Raw genomic sequence first — 20,517 nt, 5'->3', positions numbered from 1 at the left:
AGCTAACTAGCTGAAAGGGAGGTCGGAAATAGAGCGCACAGGGTGAAGAGAAGACAGGATTTCATTGGGTAACTGTCGACCATACAGAGGAATCTCTGAGAGCCTGAAGTCCTTATGTCCTAACAGATACTCACTTGTACACGTGTGACTTTACACTATTTGTTCATTACAAGCTCACATAATACTGTGATCTTTAATTTTCCCTTTAGTGTAACTTATAGTAAAAAAATCTGTAGGCATTACTTTGCACTTATTAACTTTAATTTCTGTGTTTTTGAAACTTCTATGGTTATTTATTTTTAAATATTTATTTATTTATTTATTTATTTATTTATTTATTTATTTCTTAGGGAGAGGGGAAGGAGCCTTTTATGCACCCCGACAGGGGACCAAACCCACAACTGGGTGTGTTCCCTGACTGGGAATTGAACCAGTGACCTTTTGCTTTGCAAAATGATGCCCAACCAACTGAGCTACACTGATCAGGGCTGAAGTTACCAGGAGTTTTGATGACAACCTTTTTTAAATAGCTGCTTCCTCCTTATCCATGGAAGCCACCTTCTGGCTTCATGGGCATTCTCTAGAGACCATTATTCATAGGCTTGATGAAGAAAAAGCTAGATATCATTGGTCAGAGAATTAAATTTTATGGCTTATGTTTCTTGTATTTTTCATCAGAGATTAAATTCACTTATGGTTGTATGATTAGACCTTATTTGTACAAATTGTTAAGGGATAAATTCCTCTAGGTAATATTCTAAATCCTGTGACAGTCAGCATTTCATATGCTGTATATCATTAATCTTGATCAACCTTGATCAATAATTGATCCTTAACCAATAAGGGCTCTTATGCTCCTGAAAGAAATTGGGTAACCCTAAGAGATTTTGTTATTCTAAAATCAACGTTGTGTTCTCCGTATAATCTGTTACCTACTTACCCTAATATTTTTTCAAATACTGTCATACCTTGGTACTCACTAGCTTCAGAACTCATCAAACCCTGTACTCATTGAATTTTGATGAGAAAAAGATGTTTCAGCACTCAGTGCACTTGCTTGGGACTTGTCGCACTTCTTAGAACTTGTATGAACCACCTGCCACCCCACAAGAGAAAATGTTTCATCATTTGCTATTCATGAGTTTTGGCATTTGTTACAAGTTCTGGAACAAATTAGTGAGTACCAAGGTACCACCTGTACATGATAAACAATAAGACCCGTGACACAGAGAGTCAACCTAAAAATTGTTAAAATAGAAAAGTCACTATTTCTCTCTCAGCATCTCCTCCATTATTACATATTCATATTGGAAAGATATTTTTCTAAAACAGGCTTAGATGATTTTAAACTCATTATTAAGAAATAAAAAAGCAAAGCGGGTTGCTGGAGGTGGCAGGAGAGATGACTGCCTGCCCAGGGCCATACCACTTTTGGACAAAATTGTGAAGGGAGCCCTGTTTGCCTGTGGCATGCTCTCGGCTTCCTCCATCCGGACTTCCCACCCTAGCTCATCTGCTTTCCCCATGTCCTTTCTTACTCTCAGCTGAATAATACAGGCACACCTCATTTTATTGGGCTTTGCCATATTGTGATTCACAGATGTTGCATTTTGTACCAAGTGAAGGCAAGACTTTCCGCTAAAAAAATATTGCGACTTGCTTTATTGCGGTGGTTTGGGGCTGAACCCACACTGTCTCTGAAGTATGTCTGTAATTTCAGCAAAAGTCTTTTTAAACATGATAAAGATTTCAGGTAAAACTTCTTTCTTAGGTTCTTCAAAAATCAAGAGTAGATTTATCATCTGATTAAACAACCCCTTTATGGTTATCTACCCCCCAAATTTGAAAACATTTATTTGTAAAGATATATGCACCCCTATGCTCATTGCAGCATTATTTATGATGGCTAAGACATGCAAACAACTGAACTGTCTTTCTGTAGATGATTGAACCAGCTCTAGCCTGCTGGCACACCAGTGAGTTTCTCCACCACTCGGTGGATCACTGAATCCAGAGAAGGCCTGAATCTCAGCCAGGGGGGTTGGGTGGGAGAGGGAAAGAAGATCTACCAAGTTCTTAGTCCCCTCCTTCTGTTCTCTTCCTCATCTTCAGAGGTAGGAGCTCTTCTCTGAATTTGTGTTTTGTCTCTCATACCTTTTAATAGTTAGTCACCATTTACTATTTCCTACTACTTTATATTAAAAATTTTCTGTTCAAATTATTGGTGTGGTTTTTGTCTTCTGACTGGGCCTTGAACTAATTTTAGTGCTCACTGAAATTTGTTGACCATCTGAATGGGCTTATTACCCTAAGCTGGGCTCTGGATATGGTGGCTGGAAATTTTGGTGAGGGAGGGGTGGGTCTACTAAATGAGAAGAGAGGAACATATCCTGCCCTTCCAATGTTTATCCTCCATCCACTGACTCCTTGCCCGAGAGCCCCAGACTGCTTTCCCAGTGTGTCATTCACTACACTAGTGCCAAAAGGCTCATCCTGGTCCCTTAACACAGAGGCATCTCCTGCCTGTGCTGCCAACATCATCTCTCTGCAGGAGTGGGCAGTCAGGACTTGTGATGCCACCTCTCAAAGATCACCAATCCCTACATTGGGTCAATGTCTTTTCATGGCCAAGTAATGTTCCAGAATCTGAACCTTCTCCTTTCTTGTCTCTTAAGAATATGATGCTGATTCTTAGCCCAAATCAGCACATTTTTAAAATGTGACTGAAATTGTGAGAGAAGAGAACAACACTCATGGTCAGATAGACTCAGAAAAAAGGCAAATATCAGGAAGAGATCTAAGAAATATATTTGTGGGACTATGGGAATTTTAATCACTCCACATTTATACAGCTAGAAAAACAAAATGGTAGAAAACAGAAAACTTCTTTAATCAAGCAAAGTCTTTGTGGTTTTGGCTGATGAATATGCAAAAGCTGCTCTGAATAATTTTTAGGGCACAGAGAATTGCCACACTGGCATCCATAATAGCTGTTTCTAGGTTATAAGAAAGAAATGAATTTGTTAATCAGGTAATATGTCAGAGGCTTAAAGAAATACAGACATTTTTGATTATACAGTACAACAAATTGACTCCTAGGCAAAACACCTGAGCTCTGATTTTCAAATTAAAATATTCTGGTAATTAGCATTATTGTATTTATTGAGTTAGTCAACCCTGGGAGGCACAATCTTAAAGTTACGTGAAAGCCTGCTCACTGAAAATTGCAGATCTTAGAGAGAGTTTCCTCAAGAAAAGTATCTATCATTAAGCTCTTATAGAAATTCTACTTCTTTTATAAACTTCCTTAGTCATTGTGGAGAGAGATAATTTTCTCCACCTCACACCCTTAGTACTCCCTTAGCTCATAATTTTTCAGTAATTTGTATTCCTAACCTTGATTTTGCTTTTTTGATCTTGTTGAAAATTTATTCAGTCAGATATATGTTTTTGATCAGAATCCAAATGAGAGTTGTTCATATTATAATCATAGGCAAGTAGATAGATAAATGAATTACATTTGCTCATTCATTCAGGGTTTGTTGAGTGCTGACTACAGCCAGGCATCAAGGAAAGGTAAGTCAGATATAGATTCTACCCAATGAAGAATGGTAAGCAACCTTTGTTCTCATGGGGTTTTCATTCTAGTAAGACAGACACAACATGTGAACACATAGCTATAGTTTTGATAGATGTATTCAAAGCTTCAGGTTAGCACAAACATGGGAAGATCAGTTCTTCTGGATTTCCTTACTTCACAGATTAGAAAATGAAGGCATCAAGAAATTAGGTTATTCACACACACTCCTACAACTCAGATGTGGAAGAGTCTAGATATGAACACAGGAGGTACATCTCCAGAGACCTTGCTTTTCCTAATCACCTTGATAATTGCTTTCTACATTTGACCTTACAAGACCTCACATAGTTAAATATTTAATAAGTACATTTGGATGGTGGTAGTCCCTTTTGGTCATTAATATTCATTTATATTCTTGTGCCCTGATATCAGCCATTAAGACAGAGCCACTTTCATTTCATAAAGATCACCTCAGCTATGGTGTGGAGAACAAATAGGAGTCAGAGTTGAGGTGACAGAAAGCGATTTGGGAAACTGGTTTAATTCAGGCTCAAGAGAGTAAGGGTCAGAACTAAGGCAGTGGTGGTAAGAACGCAGAGGAGAAGTTAGGGAGCTGCTGTCTTCCATGCTGGATTTGGTGACAGGTTGGAATGAATATGTGGGTGGGGGTTGGAGTGGGGTGGGGAATAGGAGGCATGAAGAATTATAAAAATGACCACAAATTCTTCTTGAGTCTGTGTTCATGCCTTGTCGTTATCCCTTCAAGAACTGAAGTCTGGAGGACTTCTGGCCAAGATGGAAGTGTAGGTGGAAACATCATACCTCCTTGCATAAGCAAACTTAAGGACAACAAAGATTTAGAAACAAAAACACAACCAGAACAGACAGAAAATTGAACTGTACCAAAGTCCGACAACAACGAACCATTCAGCCAGACAGGTAACAGGGGTGGAGTCGGCAGCTGGGGGAGAAGGGTCCTGGCAGGAAAAGGTGGTGGTTGGTGACCTGGGCACAGGGAGAAAACCAGCAGACCCAGTGAGGTGCACGAGGCGGTTGGCTGACTGTGGATACACATTCGTGCACAGATAAACCAGGCAAAAAACAGGCAGTGAGACAAACCACGCAACCCAGGGCCCCAGTGACTGGGAAATAAAGCCTAAAAACACTGATTAAAAGAACTTGTGGGGGTTGAGGTGCCGGGGAGACTCCCAGTCTCACAGGAGAGTTCACTGGAGAGACCCACAGGGTCCTAGAATGTACACAAGCTCACCCACCTGGAACCAGCACCAGAAAAGCCCAATTTGCTTTTGGGAGGCGGCAGAGGGACCAAAATCCAAGAATGCAAAACAAATGCCATTGCTCCCTCTCTGACCCCACCCCCACATACAACATCACAACCCAGCTAAAGGGTTACCCCACCCTGTTGAACACCTAAGGCTCCGCCCCTCAAAGCCGTACTTTACTGGCGTGACCTGACCAAAAATGGCTCAATCAGAAGAATGAATCAAAGCCCCAGAGCCAATACTTTTAAGTGACCAAGAGATAGCCAACCTATCAGATGCACAGTTCAAAACACTGGTGATCAGGATGCTCACAGAACTGGTTGATTTTAGTCACAAATTAGATGAAAAAAACAAGGCTACACTAAGTGGAATGAAGGAAAATGCACAGGGAACCAATAGTGATGGGAAGAAAACTGGGACTAAAATCAATCAAGTGGATCAGAAGGAAGAAAGAAACAACCAAACAGAAAAGAATGAAAAAAACAAGAATTCACAAAAATGAGGAGAGGCTTAGGTACCTCCAGGACATCTTTAAACATTCCAACATTTGAATTATAGGGGTACGAGAAGGGGAAGAGGAAGAGTGACAAGTGCAAAAGTTATTTGAACAAATAATAAAGGAGAACTTCTCCAATCTGGCAAAAGAAACAGAATTCCAGGAAGTCCAGGAAGCTCAGAGAGTCCCAAAGAAGGTGGACCCAAGGAGGAACATACCAAGGCACATCATAATTATATTAGCCAAGATTAAAATGAAGGAGAGAATTCTAGAAGTGGCAAGAGACAAGGGGACAGTCACCTACAAAGGAGTTCCCATCAGACTGTCAGCAGATTTCTCAAAAGAGACCTTACAGGCAAGAGGGACTGGAAAGAAGTATTCCAAGTCAAGGCAAAGACCTACATCCAAGATTGCTCTATCTAGCAAAACTTTCATTTAGAATGGATGGGCAGATAAAGTGCTTCCCAGATAAGGTCAAGTTCAAGGAGTTCATCATCACCAAGTCCTTACTGTAATGAAATGTTAAAGGAACTTATCTAAGAAAAAGAAGAGAAAAAACATGCATAATAAAATGATAGCAAACTCATAATTATTAATAACCACACCTAAAACAAAAGCAAACTAAGTGGACAGCTACATCAGGAGCAGAGCCACAGAAATGGAGATCACATAGAGGGTTAGCAACAGGGGAATGGGAGGAGGAGGGCAGGGGAGAAGGTACAGAGAATAAGTAGCATAGACGGTGGGGAGAAAACAGGGGGAGGGCAAGAATAGTGAGGGAAATGTAGAAGCTAAAGAACACAGACATGAACTAAAGGGAGGGAATGAGGGGGGAAGGGGTGTGCAGGGTGGAGGGGAATGAAGGGGGGAAATGGGACAACTGTAATGGCATAATCAATAAAATATATTTTAAAAAAAGAAACGAGTCTGTTTTTTCACTCCTTGAATCTGGCTGGCCTTGTGTCGGGAGCGTGTGTTGCATGATATAGCCTTTCCCATAAACCAACCTTTGGTCCCCACCCAGAGTGTCTGACCTGGGCCTTAAGAACTGAGAGTGCCACACTGCTTGTATGACCACCAGTACTACAGGTGACACTGGCACCAGGCAATAACAGGAATACAACATAGGTGACTATACTATTCACTCAGCTTTTATCAATGCATGCTCACTCCAAATCCATACTAACCTAATCACAATACTAATCACTCAGAAACAATTGGTAGTAACATCACACAAGAGAATTGAGGAATAACAAACACGAGTCCCAGAGTCTCCGTATATGGGTCTGGGAGACAGCACGGTAGATGGGGGAGCCGGCAGCATCTTACAACGCAGAATCTCGGGAGCTCAGTTGGCAGTGGGGTAAATGAAGTTCTTGGTCCAGCAGGGCAGAGCCTCCAGCATCACCTCAGTCAGGAGATCAGCATGGTGTGGAGCAGCACTTCAGCATGTGGATATTTTCTGTGTCTGTAGTGGTCTGAAACCTGCCTCGGCTGTACCCTTTAGGGTTGTGTACTCTACCCCTATGGGTCTCTTGATAAGTATCATGGCACTCTTGATGCTAAATGGGGACTTTCCCCGGGAGCCTATCTGTGGATGGTCCTGCTCTGAGACACAACTAATCTGATTACATGTACAAATATCTCAGGTGTGTCTCCTTGCCAGGCATGTGTAGTGTGACTTAGAAGGTTTTCCTCTGGAAACAAAGTGTCATGGCTGACTGGCAGCCATCTTGGTTCACATGAGTGACTCCACTTTGTTTAATAGACTTTATTCTGTTTTGATGGACCATGCCATTTTATTGGTCCTGCTTTCCACACCCTGGGACCTCCTTTGGCTGGTGGAATATAACAGATGTGATGTTATTTGACTTCCATACTTGGGTTCAAGGGGCTTTATGAGTTTGCTCTCTCTTACTTTTAGATCCCTGTAACTCCTGAGTAAATAAGCCATGCTAGCCAGCTAGATGACAAGAGACATATTCTCCAGTTGTCCTGTCATCCCAGCTTTCTGCCTGTCAACCACTAGACATGTGAACAAGGTAATGACAGATGACAGCTGCTGCATGAATGAGCCCACCTGAGGTCAGCTTCTGTGAGGGACTCTGATGGACTTGGCCTTTCAAACTGTCCAGTTACAGGTACTGCTGTAGGAATGTCAGTTACCAGCCAGGAAGAGCAAATACTGCTTCTAAAGTTTAAAAACTAGCCCCAAAGCAGGCTGTTTTAACATCAGAACAAAAGTCTAACAAACAGAAAGGAAACTTACAATACGATGGCATTAACCCAAGGTCATATTTTCAGCCTACTTGAGTAAATTAAATAAAGGATCACTGGGGTAATTATAATAATACTAATAATAATACTGTAGGGGATTTTTTACTTTTGAAAAAAGGTTTCTAATGTACTTCTTTTTATCCCCACATATTGTCTTATTTCTCTTAATATGTTTTTTGTTATTGACTTTACTAACTACCAATAGTCATGCAGAGGGGGGAAGATTGCATGCTATGTCTGAAATTTATATTTCTGAAGTTTAACTCATAACTGCACTTGGATGTTTGCCTTGATTATAAGCAGCTTTCTCTCTCTTTTAAAATGCCAGAGAAATCAAATGTAATGTTGCTTCATTACTTCACAAAGCCTTTAACAAAAAAGATATTGGCCAATCAGAGTTTTGGCCTCTTCTTTACTTGTCTCTCTCAACATCATTCATAAGACTTCTGTGTATCCGCAGGTAGCTCTGAGTCACTGGTTTTATAAGGCCATGGTATTTGACTTTTATTGCTAAATTACCAGAAATTCAGCAGCTTAGTTTTATTATTTCACCATTTCTGTAGGTCAGAAGTGGCTTGATTTTCTGCTCAAAGTGTCATGGGGCTAAAAATCAAGGTGTCAGCTCAGGCTAAGGTCTTATCTGGTACTTAGGAACATCTTACATTCTTCTCTGTTGATGGTAAAATTTATTTCCTTGCTGTTGTAGGACTAAAAACCCTGTTTTCCTTCTAGTCAACTGGGGGCAGCTCTCAGCACCTAGAGGCCTCCTAGAATTTCTTGGTACATGGCAGTTCTCTGCATGGATGTTTGGCTTCCTCCAGGTTAGCAGGAGTGCATCTAATTTCCTCTTTTGCAACGAGATGGAGAAAACACTCTGTTTTTAAAGGACTCACACGATTAAGTCAGGCCCACCCAGGTAAATTTTCTTTTTCAAGGTCAGTTGATTTGGGGGGTCCTATTTACATGTGCAAACTATTTTTTTATGGCAGGATCCAGATTGGTGTTTGATGAAATACCTGAGAAAAGGTGTATGTATACCAGGGCCAAGAATCTTGAAGGCCCCCATAGAATTCTGACTGCCACAGCCCTGATTAAGTTATCCTATAATAGCACAATCAGTTGTTAACAAAAATGGGGACAAGGACTCCCACAGCATGAATTCTATCACCCATCTTCTTTCTCACAAGTTTCCCAGTCAATGACATCATCCGTTTGGATGTTGGAGCTTGCCTGCTCCTCAGGACCACGGGGGTCTGAAGCGCTCCAAGGGGGATCAGAGAAGAAGGCGGCCAACCACAGCACAGGAGGGAGGCTGCACTTGAGGAAGGCAGCAGCGGATTCCACGTTCAAGCGAAGGAGAAAAGTGTTGAAACCTTCCTCTCATGACTTGAACTTTCACTCGGTGATACCCGACAAACCAGCTAATATTTCGAGGCTATGTTTTAGTTTGAAACAGTGGCAAATTTTAGACTACAGGGCGGTTTTTTTTCAAATCATATAACTTTTGGATGAGAAAAGTGGGAACAGAAGCATCATTACTTTTTCTTTCAACAAAAATGTGTAAATTCTATGATGGGAGCTTGCTCTGTGATCTGACATGAAGCCATTTCTGCTCCTTCAGAGCACAAACAAAGATTTTGTGGAGAAACGTGGGCAGAACATAGTGTTCAGACTCTAATTTTAGTCACCTGCAAACTGTCCCCCTTTCACTGTAACTTTATTTAAATCATGGCTATGCTTTTAATCAAAAATTTAATTGATTATTGCATTCTCAGTCCAGTTCTCCGGGGGCATGGTTTTCTGTTTAACTTTCTTGTTTTAATTCTTCAGCAAAACCACAAAATTTAATTAGGAAAGTACCCAGCTTTGTAACAATTCTACATCTAATTAGCTATGCTTCGACTGTAACTCTTCAGATTCTGTCCAACGTTACACATATATTTTGCATTTGCTCTTATTTCAGATGAGATACTGAATTTACAGCCTATGCATGTAATCTAATTACTTTTTACTTTTCCAGAGCTCCTTAGAGATAGCCAGTGAGATCAGAAAACTTAAAGCATTCATATATGCTATTAAAATAAGAGCCATCAAAGGCCAAGATGGAGGGTTGTCACCTTACTGTGTGTATTAATTTGCTATTGCTGCAGAGCAAATTAACCAGAGCAGCTTAAAACAACACCCATTTATCATCTCACAGCTCTGTAGGTGAGAGGTCCAGGCACAGCTAGCTGGATATTCTCTTTGGGGTCTCACTGTACCAAAATCAAGGCATCCGCTGAGCTGTGATTTCATCTGGACCTCAGGGTCATCTTCCCAGCTCATATAGTGATGGCAGAATGTATTTCCCTGTGATTGTAGGACTGTCACCTCCATTTTCTTGCTGCCTATCAGTTGGAGTTGACTCTCACCTTCTAGGGGCCGCGTGCATTCCTGATTATGTGGCTCTCAAGGTCAGTGCACAATGTACTAGTTGAGTTCTTCTTTGAGGCCAGTAGGAGCACTTTTCTGGGAAGAACTGGAGAAACTCTCTGCTCTAAAAGGGCTGCCCTGACCAGGTCAGGCTCATCCCAGGTAATCCCCCTTCTGCCACATAACACGGGAATGACTATCCCACCCTGTTCACAGCTCCCACCCACACCGAGAGGAGGGGTTATACAGGGCATGCACATGAGGGGAAAAAATCTTGGAGCCATCTTAGAACTCTGTCTACCACACTGTATGTTAGGGGAAAAAACACAACTGTAGGCTTCCTGATGAACCCTCCTCCCTTCTCCTGGGAGGCAGTGCATGGGTGTGCAAAGGAGCTATTAATAATGGCTCTGATTCTGCCCCATCAACTCCACAGGGTGTAAAATTACAGGCACTCAATTCTTCTTCTCCACAGGCTGCTTTGTCTGGCTGCCCAAATTTGCCACTTTAAGTAGTGCAGGTGAATCACTCGATGACAGCATTTACATTTAAAACAACATCAAGTTAACATGATGCTTTAAATCAAAATTTATTTAAGTGCAATGTCTCAAACTTCAGCCCAATAAAACCATTTCTTTAGTGAAAGTAAATGAAGAGATGTGCAGAGAACAGTTAACATAGCAGGCACAAAAACTTTTTTTTTCCTTTTTTTTCATTGTTGTTCGAGTGTTGTTGTTGCCATTTTCTCACTACCACTTTTCCCTGCCCCACCCACCCCCATCACCCACCCTCCATTTTTTCTTCCTTTGGCTTTGTCCATGGGTCCTTTATATACATTCCTTGATGACCCTTCCCCTTCTTTCCCCGATCATTTCCCTCCCTCCTCCCCTGTGTTTACTGTCAGTTCATTCTTTATGACAATGTCTCTGGTTACATTTTGCTTACTTGTTTGTTTTGTTGACTAAGTTCCACTTATAGGTGAGATCACATGGTATTTGTCTTAAACGTTTATCCTTAGAAAGACCTGCTTGAAAGATGGGCCCTTAGCTGGCCTCCGGCAACCTAGACTTTGGGAGAGTTCTTACCACTCTAATTGAGAAGAGTAGCTAACTGTGTCTGAACTGTGTATATAATCAACATAGTTCATGTTGAACACCTGCTTTCTTTCTGAGAGCCTGGAATTTTAGTACATGCTAGGCAGAGGGGTCTATAGGACTAGGCCCTGGTAAAAACCCTGGCCCTAAGTCTCTAATGAGCTTCCCTGGCATACAATATATCACATGTACCATTACAACCCGTTGCCGGGGCAGTCAAGAACATTCCGCATGATTCCACTGGGAGACACTCCTTGGAAGCTTGTGCCTGGTTTGTTCTGGACTTTAGCCTGTGTGCTTGTTCTCTTTGTTGATTCTGCTTTGTATCCTTTGCAAAGTCATAGCTGTGAGTTGGACTATAGACAGAGTTGTGATAGTTCTCCTGCAAATCACTGAATGTGGGGGTGGGGTTGGTGACTCAAAAATAAAGTAAATGAATGCATGATAATATTCACACTGAATCTGGGCTCCATTGTCCAGCACACTTGGCCTTCACCATCTCCACCATGAGGATCGTCAGAGTTAATAGACTAAAGGCAAGGGGTGGCCTCACCTGGGTTCTAGCGTGCTTGGCCCTGTCTCGATGTGTGTTCTAATTCCACACTGTGAGCCGGGGCAAGTTACTTAACCTCTTAACCTCCCAGGTTCTTTATCTGTAAAACAGCAGTAACAACAGTGCCCACGTCATAGAAGTATTAAAATGAGGCAATTTATAGGAAGCACTTGGCACGGTGACAGCACATAGTGACTGCGAGGGTCTGGTTGTAGCTCTGGATGTAATTGTCTGTAGGGTGGACTCCTTAGAGTATTGTCAACATTCTAGTATCAACTCCCTTTCTCTCTTCCCTCTGCCTCTGCTCCCCTCTTACCAGCCCCCTTTCCTCCACTCTCTTAGGGTCATCTAAGCTCCTCCACATCCTACCCATTTCCCACCTTCTCCCCTCCCCCATAATTACCTTTCTTTCAGGACCGAATGAACACAATATGCGGGAGTGTTTTAAGTGTGTACAAAAATGGGGCCCAGTATAAGTGTGTTGTTCCATGTCCACAATGGCCCAGCTGTATTCAATACCTTTTAGCTCCATCCACTGTGATTTATGAGAGTTTGTAAGTAAACCCCACCATCCTGACATAATTTTATTGCTTTTGATAATGAAAAGTGATCACATATATAATGATGCAATTTTATAACTTTGTAAGGTTTATGAGGTACTATATTCAAAAATTGGGAAGGGAATCCTAATATTGAACCAAATACTGGACCCCAAGTTGTGAAGTGGCTATTTTATTTTTCCAGTGGTGTATCCAAAACACAGCTGCAATGGAGATGAAACTCCTACTTGAAATGGGCTTTACTTCTTTGCAACGTTTGAAGCCCTGGTGGACTGTTTAGGTAGATAGGGTTCAGATGCTGCTGCTGAAAAGGCTGTAACGTGTTGATGATCAGATGTGACCAGAGGAAGGTTAAAGTCAGAGGGAAGAGACTCCTTTAAGGAAGAGAGGTAGGTAGTTTGGGAGGTGCCCAGCAAGCCCGGTCTCCCTGGAATTGGAGAAAAATCATAACAACTTGGGGATAAGCCCCTGCATTCTCACTCCAGGCCTTTATAATGAGACACCAACCTTAAATTGAGCACTGCATGGGTAGGGGCTGGGAATGAGGAGGAAGAAAGGAAATCAATAAACTAGAAGTTCAAAACTTTATTTGCAAATAAACTCAATATTTGAAGGAAAGACGTCAAAGGGAAAAATCAAAGCAAAAACAGAAGGCCCAAAGTCTGATCATTATAAACATTCCAGAAGCCACTGAGTCCATCTCTCCTCCCATATTCTCCATCCCCTAACATCTCTGCAGGCGCCATCCAGGTGGGATAGTGCTCCAGTCATCCAGGACATGTTTTTCTACTCCATGTTGAGGATGAATAAGTCCTCCTTAATAATCTGCTTTGCTCTTCATGAAGATGAAGTGAAACCAGCACATTTTATGGGTTCACTCTCTTCTTGGAAGGTTGGCACAGAAAATAGCCTATCACCACACTTCTCGTCATAGCTCTTTAGCTAAAGTCAATGCTCAATTATATGCAGTCATGGGGAATGAAAAACTCGTCAACTCTAAAATCCATAAAATCCATCATAGATTGAATAATCAGAGCCCTTCAACCTTTGCCAACAATATTTTCTTATCAAACCCACTGAAACATAGCAAAATTAATTAACTTCAATTTCTAGCCTTTCTTTTCCTCAACTCACTTGTGCTTGAAGTTTTAATTAGAAGAAAAGTGTTTAGATGATCAGCAGAGTTCAAGAGGGAAAAGTGAATCTCTGGAAAATTATAAACTAAATTCACTCATTCATTAAAAATCAAAACATTTACTGAGCTTCTAGGATATTCCAGAAATCACCAAGAATATAGTGATGAACAGAAATGCATGTGCTCTCTCATGAAGTTTACGTCCTAGTCAGGGAGATGGGAAATAAATAAATAAACTAGTATATAGAGACAATGGGTCAGATATATAATAACATTTTGACTAACTTAACCACCCTTTTCAAGCTCTTTCAGTTCTCTTAGAATTTTTTCCCTTGGCTAATTAATTCCGATTATTCAACTCTAGTCAGCAAAGCCCTATAAACATGTTATAAACACAGAGAGAAGTGAGTGGACACTCTTACCTTAAGCTGGCGGCATATTTTCTTCAGTGCATATACTTCCTCTTCTGTACTGGGGATAAGTCTTATTACCTTATCACTGTAAGAAAGAGAAAAATGGTGATATTTACCTTTCAAAAATAAATATTTGTTCATCTCTATCTTTTTACTTTTAAAAAACTGCCCCTGCATTTAAGAAGAAAAACAGCAGAACTTTGGACTGGCCAACAGGTATTTTATCCAGTTCTTGTTACTCTCTGATTGCATTGGTCTTTTTTTTCCCCTGTTTTAAAACTATTTGTTTTTTCATCAGCTTTTGAAGATTAAAAATTCACACACAGAGAAAGGCCAAAAACACAGGAAGGGTGGCAATAAGGAAAAGAACTTTCATGAATACCTCAGAGCAGATACTGAGAAAGAAAAAAATTTTTTTTGAGAAAGAAAATTCCTGATGACAGAGGAAAATAACACGCTTAAAAAATACAACATCATGATGAAAAGGAATATGACTTTTGATGAGAGGACATATGGAATCCATACACTATGGAACATTCCTGGTTTGGATTCTTCTTCCCACACTGAGAACAGTAGAGATGAGCCCATCTCTATGGGGCATCTTATTTCTCTAGGGTGGAGCTTCCCAACTGACATGTGGGAGCAAAGTGGAGGGCCACCAATTAATTGTTGACGGGTGTATCATGTGACACTGATGGCTGTAAAATTTTTAAAGTGATAATTTTAAAGCAATTTTACAGCCATTAAAATTTTACCACAGTTGAGATTATTTTTGAACATTCTCTTAGAGTCTTTCTGTAAAGATTGTGAATTGACTAAGGAGACGGGAGGTGTCATGCTATCCATTGGGGAGTTGTCTTTGGTAGTGACCCCTCCCTCAGGTGTGCCAGACAGGTATTATCATTCTGTAGCATGTCATGATGAGGTCAGCTGGGAAGCACACTCTAGTGTATAATAATCACAGCTTTCAGTGTGTTTTGCATACAGTAGACACATTAAGTATTTATTAATGGATTGGCACAAAGGAGATCATTGAGGATTCTTGGCTTCTAGAAAAAATGTAGGAAAAAATAAATAAAGAACAACATGGGTCAATATTTTTCATAACCCTCTATGGCATTTTACAAGGACTGAAAATAAAATATAACATCATTAAAACCATATGTGTAAAGCACAAAACAGAAGCTCCAGCCATTTACCCATGACTTCTTTACCTGAAAGGCGTACCAGGATCAGGATGCAATTTGCATGCTTTTCCATCCATGGTTTTACTTAGATGAATAGCAGTTTCCAAGGGGAGGTAACATTAATTGTTAGGTCATTGGTGGAGGTTACCAGATTTTATGGACATTGATTCTTTAGGGTTGTGTGTTCATTTCCAATCACTTTAACTTTGTTATTTCAAATGACCCTGTTAAACCTTTGGTAGGTCTATGAATTTAAAGGTCCTTGGCTTGATGATAATAATTTAGTATGTTTCAGGCACTATTACTCTAATCTGGCTTTGGAGCCTTGGTTTCCTTAAAGTCACACAAAACAACCTATCAATATCTTTCTGGAAAGAATGAAGTAGAAGGAAAGAAAAAAATCAAGTCACTATAATACAACTCCAAATACAACCTTTAGAATTTAAATATAATTGTACCTTTTCTCTTTTTCACTTTTGATACACAATACACTGACCCTTGTTTGTCTTGGCTTCATCAGGTCCTGGCCTCTCCTGCCTGACCCAGTATAATTCTTGGCTGAGAAAGACATTTCTGCTGGGTGATAGGGTTGTTTCTGAGGGATGAATCACATGACACCTGGTGGGAAAAGACCTCCATCTGGGCCCTGGTGGCTCCCCAAGAGTGCGAAGAAAGCATTCTGTAGCTGTTTTACAACCGTGGGAAATTAAAAAAATTGAACCCTGAAAGTGATTGCTAAACCCCATCTTTCCTCATTTTTATTAAAAGAATCACTTCATTTCAGCTTGTAGAAATTCTCAGGTACAACTTGAGAGATGTGTTTATTACTTCTTGATTACTTATGAAACAATAGAGAATAAGGAAAGCTGTTTAGAAAGATCCATAAAATGGCTTACCTTTTATAAGCTAATAAATTACTGGAGTAGACTAAGCAGTAACCAAAACCCAACAGGAAGTCATTGTACAGCATGTCAAACACGATGACCCCCAACTGCCCACTTGTCTCACGAAACAGAAAGCTTACTCTTCCTAGATCTGGTTGCCAGCCATTTTAGAAGTAAACAATAATTTGGTACTACAAATTGGTTTCAGGTAGTGAAATAGCTCCTGGAACTTAGAAAAACTAGCTGTGAACAGGTATCAAAGAAGGTGAACTGAGCAGCTTTCTAATTGATCAGTTTTTTCAGCCACTAGGTGGCAACATCAATTTAACACCCCTAGACTACCCTTCGGGATTAAGATCAAAGGTCTGAGTACAGCTGAGGTTAGAGAGACTCTGGGCAACCAGCTGCTCATTTGTCTGTGACTTTGTAACTATATATTTCTCACTCAGCCTACAGAAATTTGTCAGAACAGGCGTTTTTAATTACAGTTTAAGGATGTAGTATAGAGGCAGGATATCCCATATAAGTAACCTCCTAGTAATTATGTATTTGTATTTACTCATGATATACTTAGATTTTGTCCCCTTTCCTTACAGAACAAATGCTGTTGTGTGGCTATGATACTAACATCAAGTTGCTTTTAAGTTAGATTACTAATCATTATGTATGATAGCAACAACATGGATAATTTTAAATAAATGCAATCAATTTAAAAAGTGTGTGATGAGAATGTACGCATCCAGAGAAAAGAATGTGGCAAGAGTACACCATCTCTAAATGTCTGTAGTCTTTCTGTCTGGGCTCTGTGTCCCCGTGGAGGGATGAACTCCCATTCGCCTTCTCATTGGACAGCACTGAGCTGCTTGAGTTTGATGACCTACCTCCACATTCATGCTGCACCCGCACTGTGGGACTCCTGTGGAAGAAGGTCTCTGTTTACGGGCACTTGAGAGTGCTCCTCAGCCTGCTTTTGAAAGACATGGGTGTGAAACTCCAGAGTTTTCCTCTGGCTCTGGAATGACCTTTCACAATTGATCCCATCATTAAACTCTAAATTTCTTCTCTATGAATCCTTGCTTGTAAATATCAAAACATTACAGAGAATATGAAATAATGAAGTTCCTCCCATCCCAGTTCTCTTCCAGCCTTGACCTTCCATCGTCCCCTAGAGCTTGTTAATACTTCCTTGTGGTTCCCTCCAGGCTCTTTATTCTGAATTGACAAAACACCCACTGACACATGAGTTTGCTTTATGGCATTTTAAAATAAGAATTTGCTTTTATTTTCTACTTAATATGTTGGTTTTAAAGTACTATTTTTAAATAAGCAGCTGGATTCTATATACTAATAATTTATTTTGGAGTTTTATCCCTACATTCATGCAGAGTTTCTTTTTAAAATGAACTTTTCATAAGCTTTAAAAAATGTTTGTTTGAATCACCCTTGTATGATTTTGGTGTCAGCATTATGCTTGCTGCATGGACATAACTGGCAAATTTTCCCCCTTGTAATATGCTTTGACCTTTTAAATGACACAGAAATTATGTTTCTGATTGTTTTGTAGAATACACACACAAAAATTTTAAGATGGGAGTTCCTTTTTCTTCTTTTTTTTAAATTTGGGGGTTAGATATCTACTTTCTTAATTCTTCTGTGGATATTAGTCTATTCAATTTTTTTCTGGGCATTTGGAGTTAATTTTGGTAACTTACATTTCCTAGAAAAACATCCACTCACTTATATAAAATGCTAGTTAGCATAAACTACGAGTTAACATATTATAATCCACTTGCTTATATAAAATACTAGTTAGCATAAACTACAAGTTAACATATTATAATTTAAGGCATCTTATCTTTGTCTATAGATTTGTATTTTTTTGGTATCCTAATGTTATTTGTGTTTTTGTTCTTTTTTAAAGCCCTTAATTATACTTTCCAATTTTTTAAATTTCACTGGTTTTCTTAAAAGAATCACTTTGTTTTGATTGATTGTCTCTTTAGGTGCATACGTCATTAATTTCAGTATCTTTACTCTGTACTTCTTTCTTTAGGTATACTATATTATTCATGTTTTAATATATGACATTCTTATTGGTGTTCATGTCTAATAGTTCATTAATGTCAGTTTTTAATTTCTATTTACCAAAACTCCCTACCAAAAGTTATTTTATTTTGAAGAATGTTAAAATTTCTACACATACCTATTAAATGTTTAATTACATTATCTAGATCTTCTCTGTCCTTATTTCTTATTCACTAAAATTGACAATTTTTGATAGAATTTTATTTAACATACCTACTGGGATTTTGGTACTGTGAACTTATTTTTTAATTCAAACACTTTGATTCACGTAGTTTGATGATATGTAGCTGTATAAGCATCAATAACTACTATAAGCCTCTGGATATTCAAAACATAACACATTTTTTAAAAAATCCTGCTTTGGCTCATTTAATACTCTTTTCCTTGAATTCCGTTTTCCCCAGTATAATTGCCTTTTGCTTTCTTGTTGTTTGGCCGCACAGTTTGCTTGTCTCTTGTGCTTTTTGTTCCTGATGTGTCTCTGGCAAACATCGTGGTGCTAGATTCCATATTAAAAAACCCAGTAGAAGACTCTCTGACTTTTCACTGCAGAATTTACTTATTTGTATTAGTTATAATACCTGATGTGAGTGGATTTATCTATTTACTTATATTTGTTATGGGCTCCTGTTTCCTGTGTCTCACTAAGTGTGGATAGCAGAATTGTCTCTCTTCAAAATTCATATTTGAAGTCTTACCCCCCAGTATCTCAGAATGTGACTGCATTTGGCCAGAGGGTCTTTGAAGAGGTGACTAAGTTAAAATAAGGTTGTTAGGGCTGACCCTATTCTATATGACTGATTATCCTCGTAAGAGGAGGAAACCAGGGTACAGACATGCGCAGAAGGATGGCTGTATACAGACACAGGGAGAAGATGACCGTCTACAAGCCAAGGAGAGAGGCTTAAGGAAACAAACAAAACAACAAAACAAATCAACCCCCCCAAAAAACAAGCTTGCTGACACCATGATTTCAGTCTGGTAGCACCAGAACTGTGAAAAAATAAATTCCTGTTGGTTTAAGTCACCCAATCTGTGGTCCTTTGTTACCAGAGCCTTGGCAAACTAATGTATCCCCCGATGGTCACAGCTTAATGGTTATGTCCCAGGGAGCTATTCCTTGATATCTGGTTGATTTTATTCCCCTTGTTCCTATATTCTGGCAATACTCACTATAATTATTTGTTTAATGCCAATATCTCTCATTAAGCTCTAAAAGCAGGGCACTCAGTATATTTTGGTTAATTCTGTGGGAGTCCTGCCTTGTGATTAGTGTCTTTATAGCACGGTTCAGAGCTTATCTTGAGGCCCCAGAGCCAGTTTTTCCCCTTAATTGCAAATGCTACATCACGCAGAGTGTAAATTAGAAGCCCTGGCCCTGCATGCTAGAGGTCTGGGACATCCTCTTTCACAAGTACCTCCAACCTCTAAATCTCTGGTGAACTAAATCTCCCTCAATTTTCCAGCTGCAGGGCAGAATTTTCTTGACACTTTGAGGCTCCCTGCTTTATGCAGAAACTTGTTTCTATCTCTTTTCTCCCAGTACACGCATTGGAATCCCAGCCTTGGCCTTGAGGGCCCCTTTCAGAGTCCAGACTCCCAGAATGACAAGGTTTCAGCTTTTTCTTCCCACTTTAGTTTTGTTTTTTTCCCCCCTAAGCGTTCATTATCTTCTTCCCTCCTTCCCCTCCTTCCCTCCTTTCCCCATTTCCTCCCTCCCTCCCTTCCTTCTTTCCTTCCTCTCTCTCTTCCTTTTCTCTCTCTGCCTCTCTCCCTCCTCCTTTCTTCCCTTCCTTCCTTCCCTTCTTTCCCTCTGTCCTCCCTCCCTCCCTCCCCCACCCCTCCCTCCCTCCCTTCTTCCTTTTCTCCCTCATTTCTTTCTCTCTCTTTCTTTCTTTTTCTTTTCCTTCCTTTCTTCCTTCCTTCCCTCTCTTCCTCCCTCCTTCCCTCCCTCCCTTCCTTTCTTCCTTCCTTCCTAGCTCAGTTATCTATGGAAACAAATAACAGATGGTAGAAGCACATGCTGTGTTCTGAAGGCAAGTTGCTGGTGCCAGCTGCGTGTCCTAGTACAAGGTTTTAACTTCTCTGTGCTTCAGTCCTTCTAGTTATGGGTTGGGGAAACTGGTACTTAATTCAGGGGTTATTGTGAGAATTGAGTGAGTGTGCATGTCAACTGCTTAGAATAATGCCTGACACATAGTAAAAGCTATACAGATACTTGATTATTATTACATTTTTTCACTTTAATCTCATATTTATTTTATTTATATATATTTTGATGCTGTTGCTTTATTTTTTAATTTTTTTAATTAATTTTTTATTTTATTGATTATGCCATTACAGTTATTCTATTCCCCCCTTCGTTCCCCTCCACCCTGCACCCCCCCACCATTCCCCCCTTTAGTTTATGAGCATGTGTCTCAAGTTCTTTAGATTCTATATTTCCCCTACTATTTTTGCCCTCTCCCTATCTATTTTCTACCTACCGTCTGCTACTTATTTTCTGTACCTTCTCCCCCCTTCTCCTCCTCCCGCTCCCCTATTGCTAACCCTTCATG

At 40.0% G+C, this 20,517-nt stretch overlaps 1 protein-coding gene across 1 annotated transcript in view; it reads right to left on the bottom strand.

Moving 5' to 3' along the window:
* Positions 1-20,517, bottom strand: part of CPA6 (carboxypeptidase A6) — a 242,701-nt gene that overhangs the window by 133,992 nt on the left and 88,192 nt on the right. Inside the window, exon 2 of the mRNA XM_037148967.2 lies at positions 13,813-13,888. Within this exon, the coding sequence (XP_037004862.2) occupies positions 13,813-13,888 (76 nt within the window). The remainder of the gene's footprint in view (positions 1-13,812; positions 13,889-20,517) is intronic.

The sequence above is a fragment of the Artibeus jamaicensis genome, unplaced genomic scaffold (genome assembly GCF_021234435.1).
Source record: "Artibeus jamaicensis isolate MK-2021 breed Jamaican fruit bat unplaced genomic scaffold, CSHL_Jam_final scaffold_916, whole genome shotgun sequence".
Taxonomy (NCBI): domain Eukaryota; kingdom Metazoa; phylum Chordata; class Mammalia; order Chiroptera; family Phyllostomidae; genus Artibeus; species Artibeus jamaicensis.
This window is presented reverse-complemented; position numbering and strand designations above follow the sequence as displayed.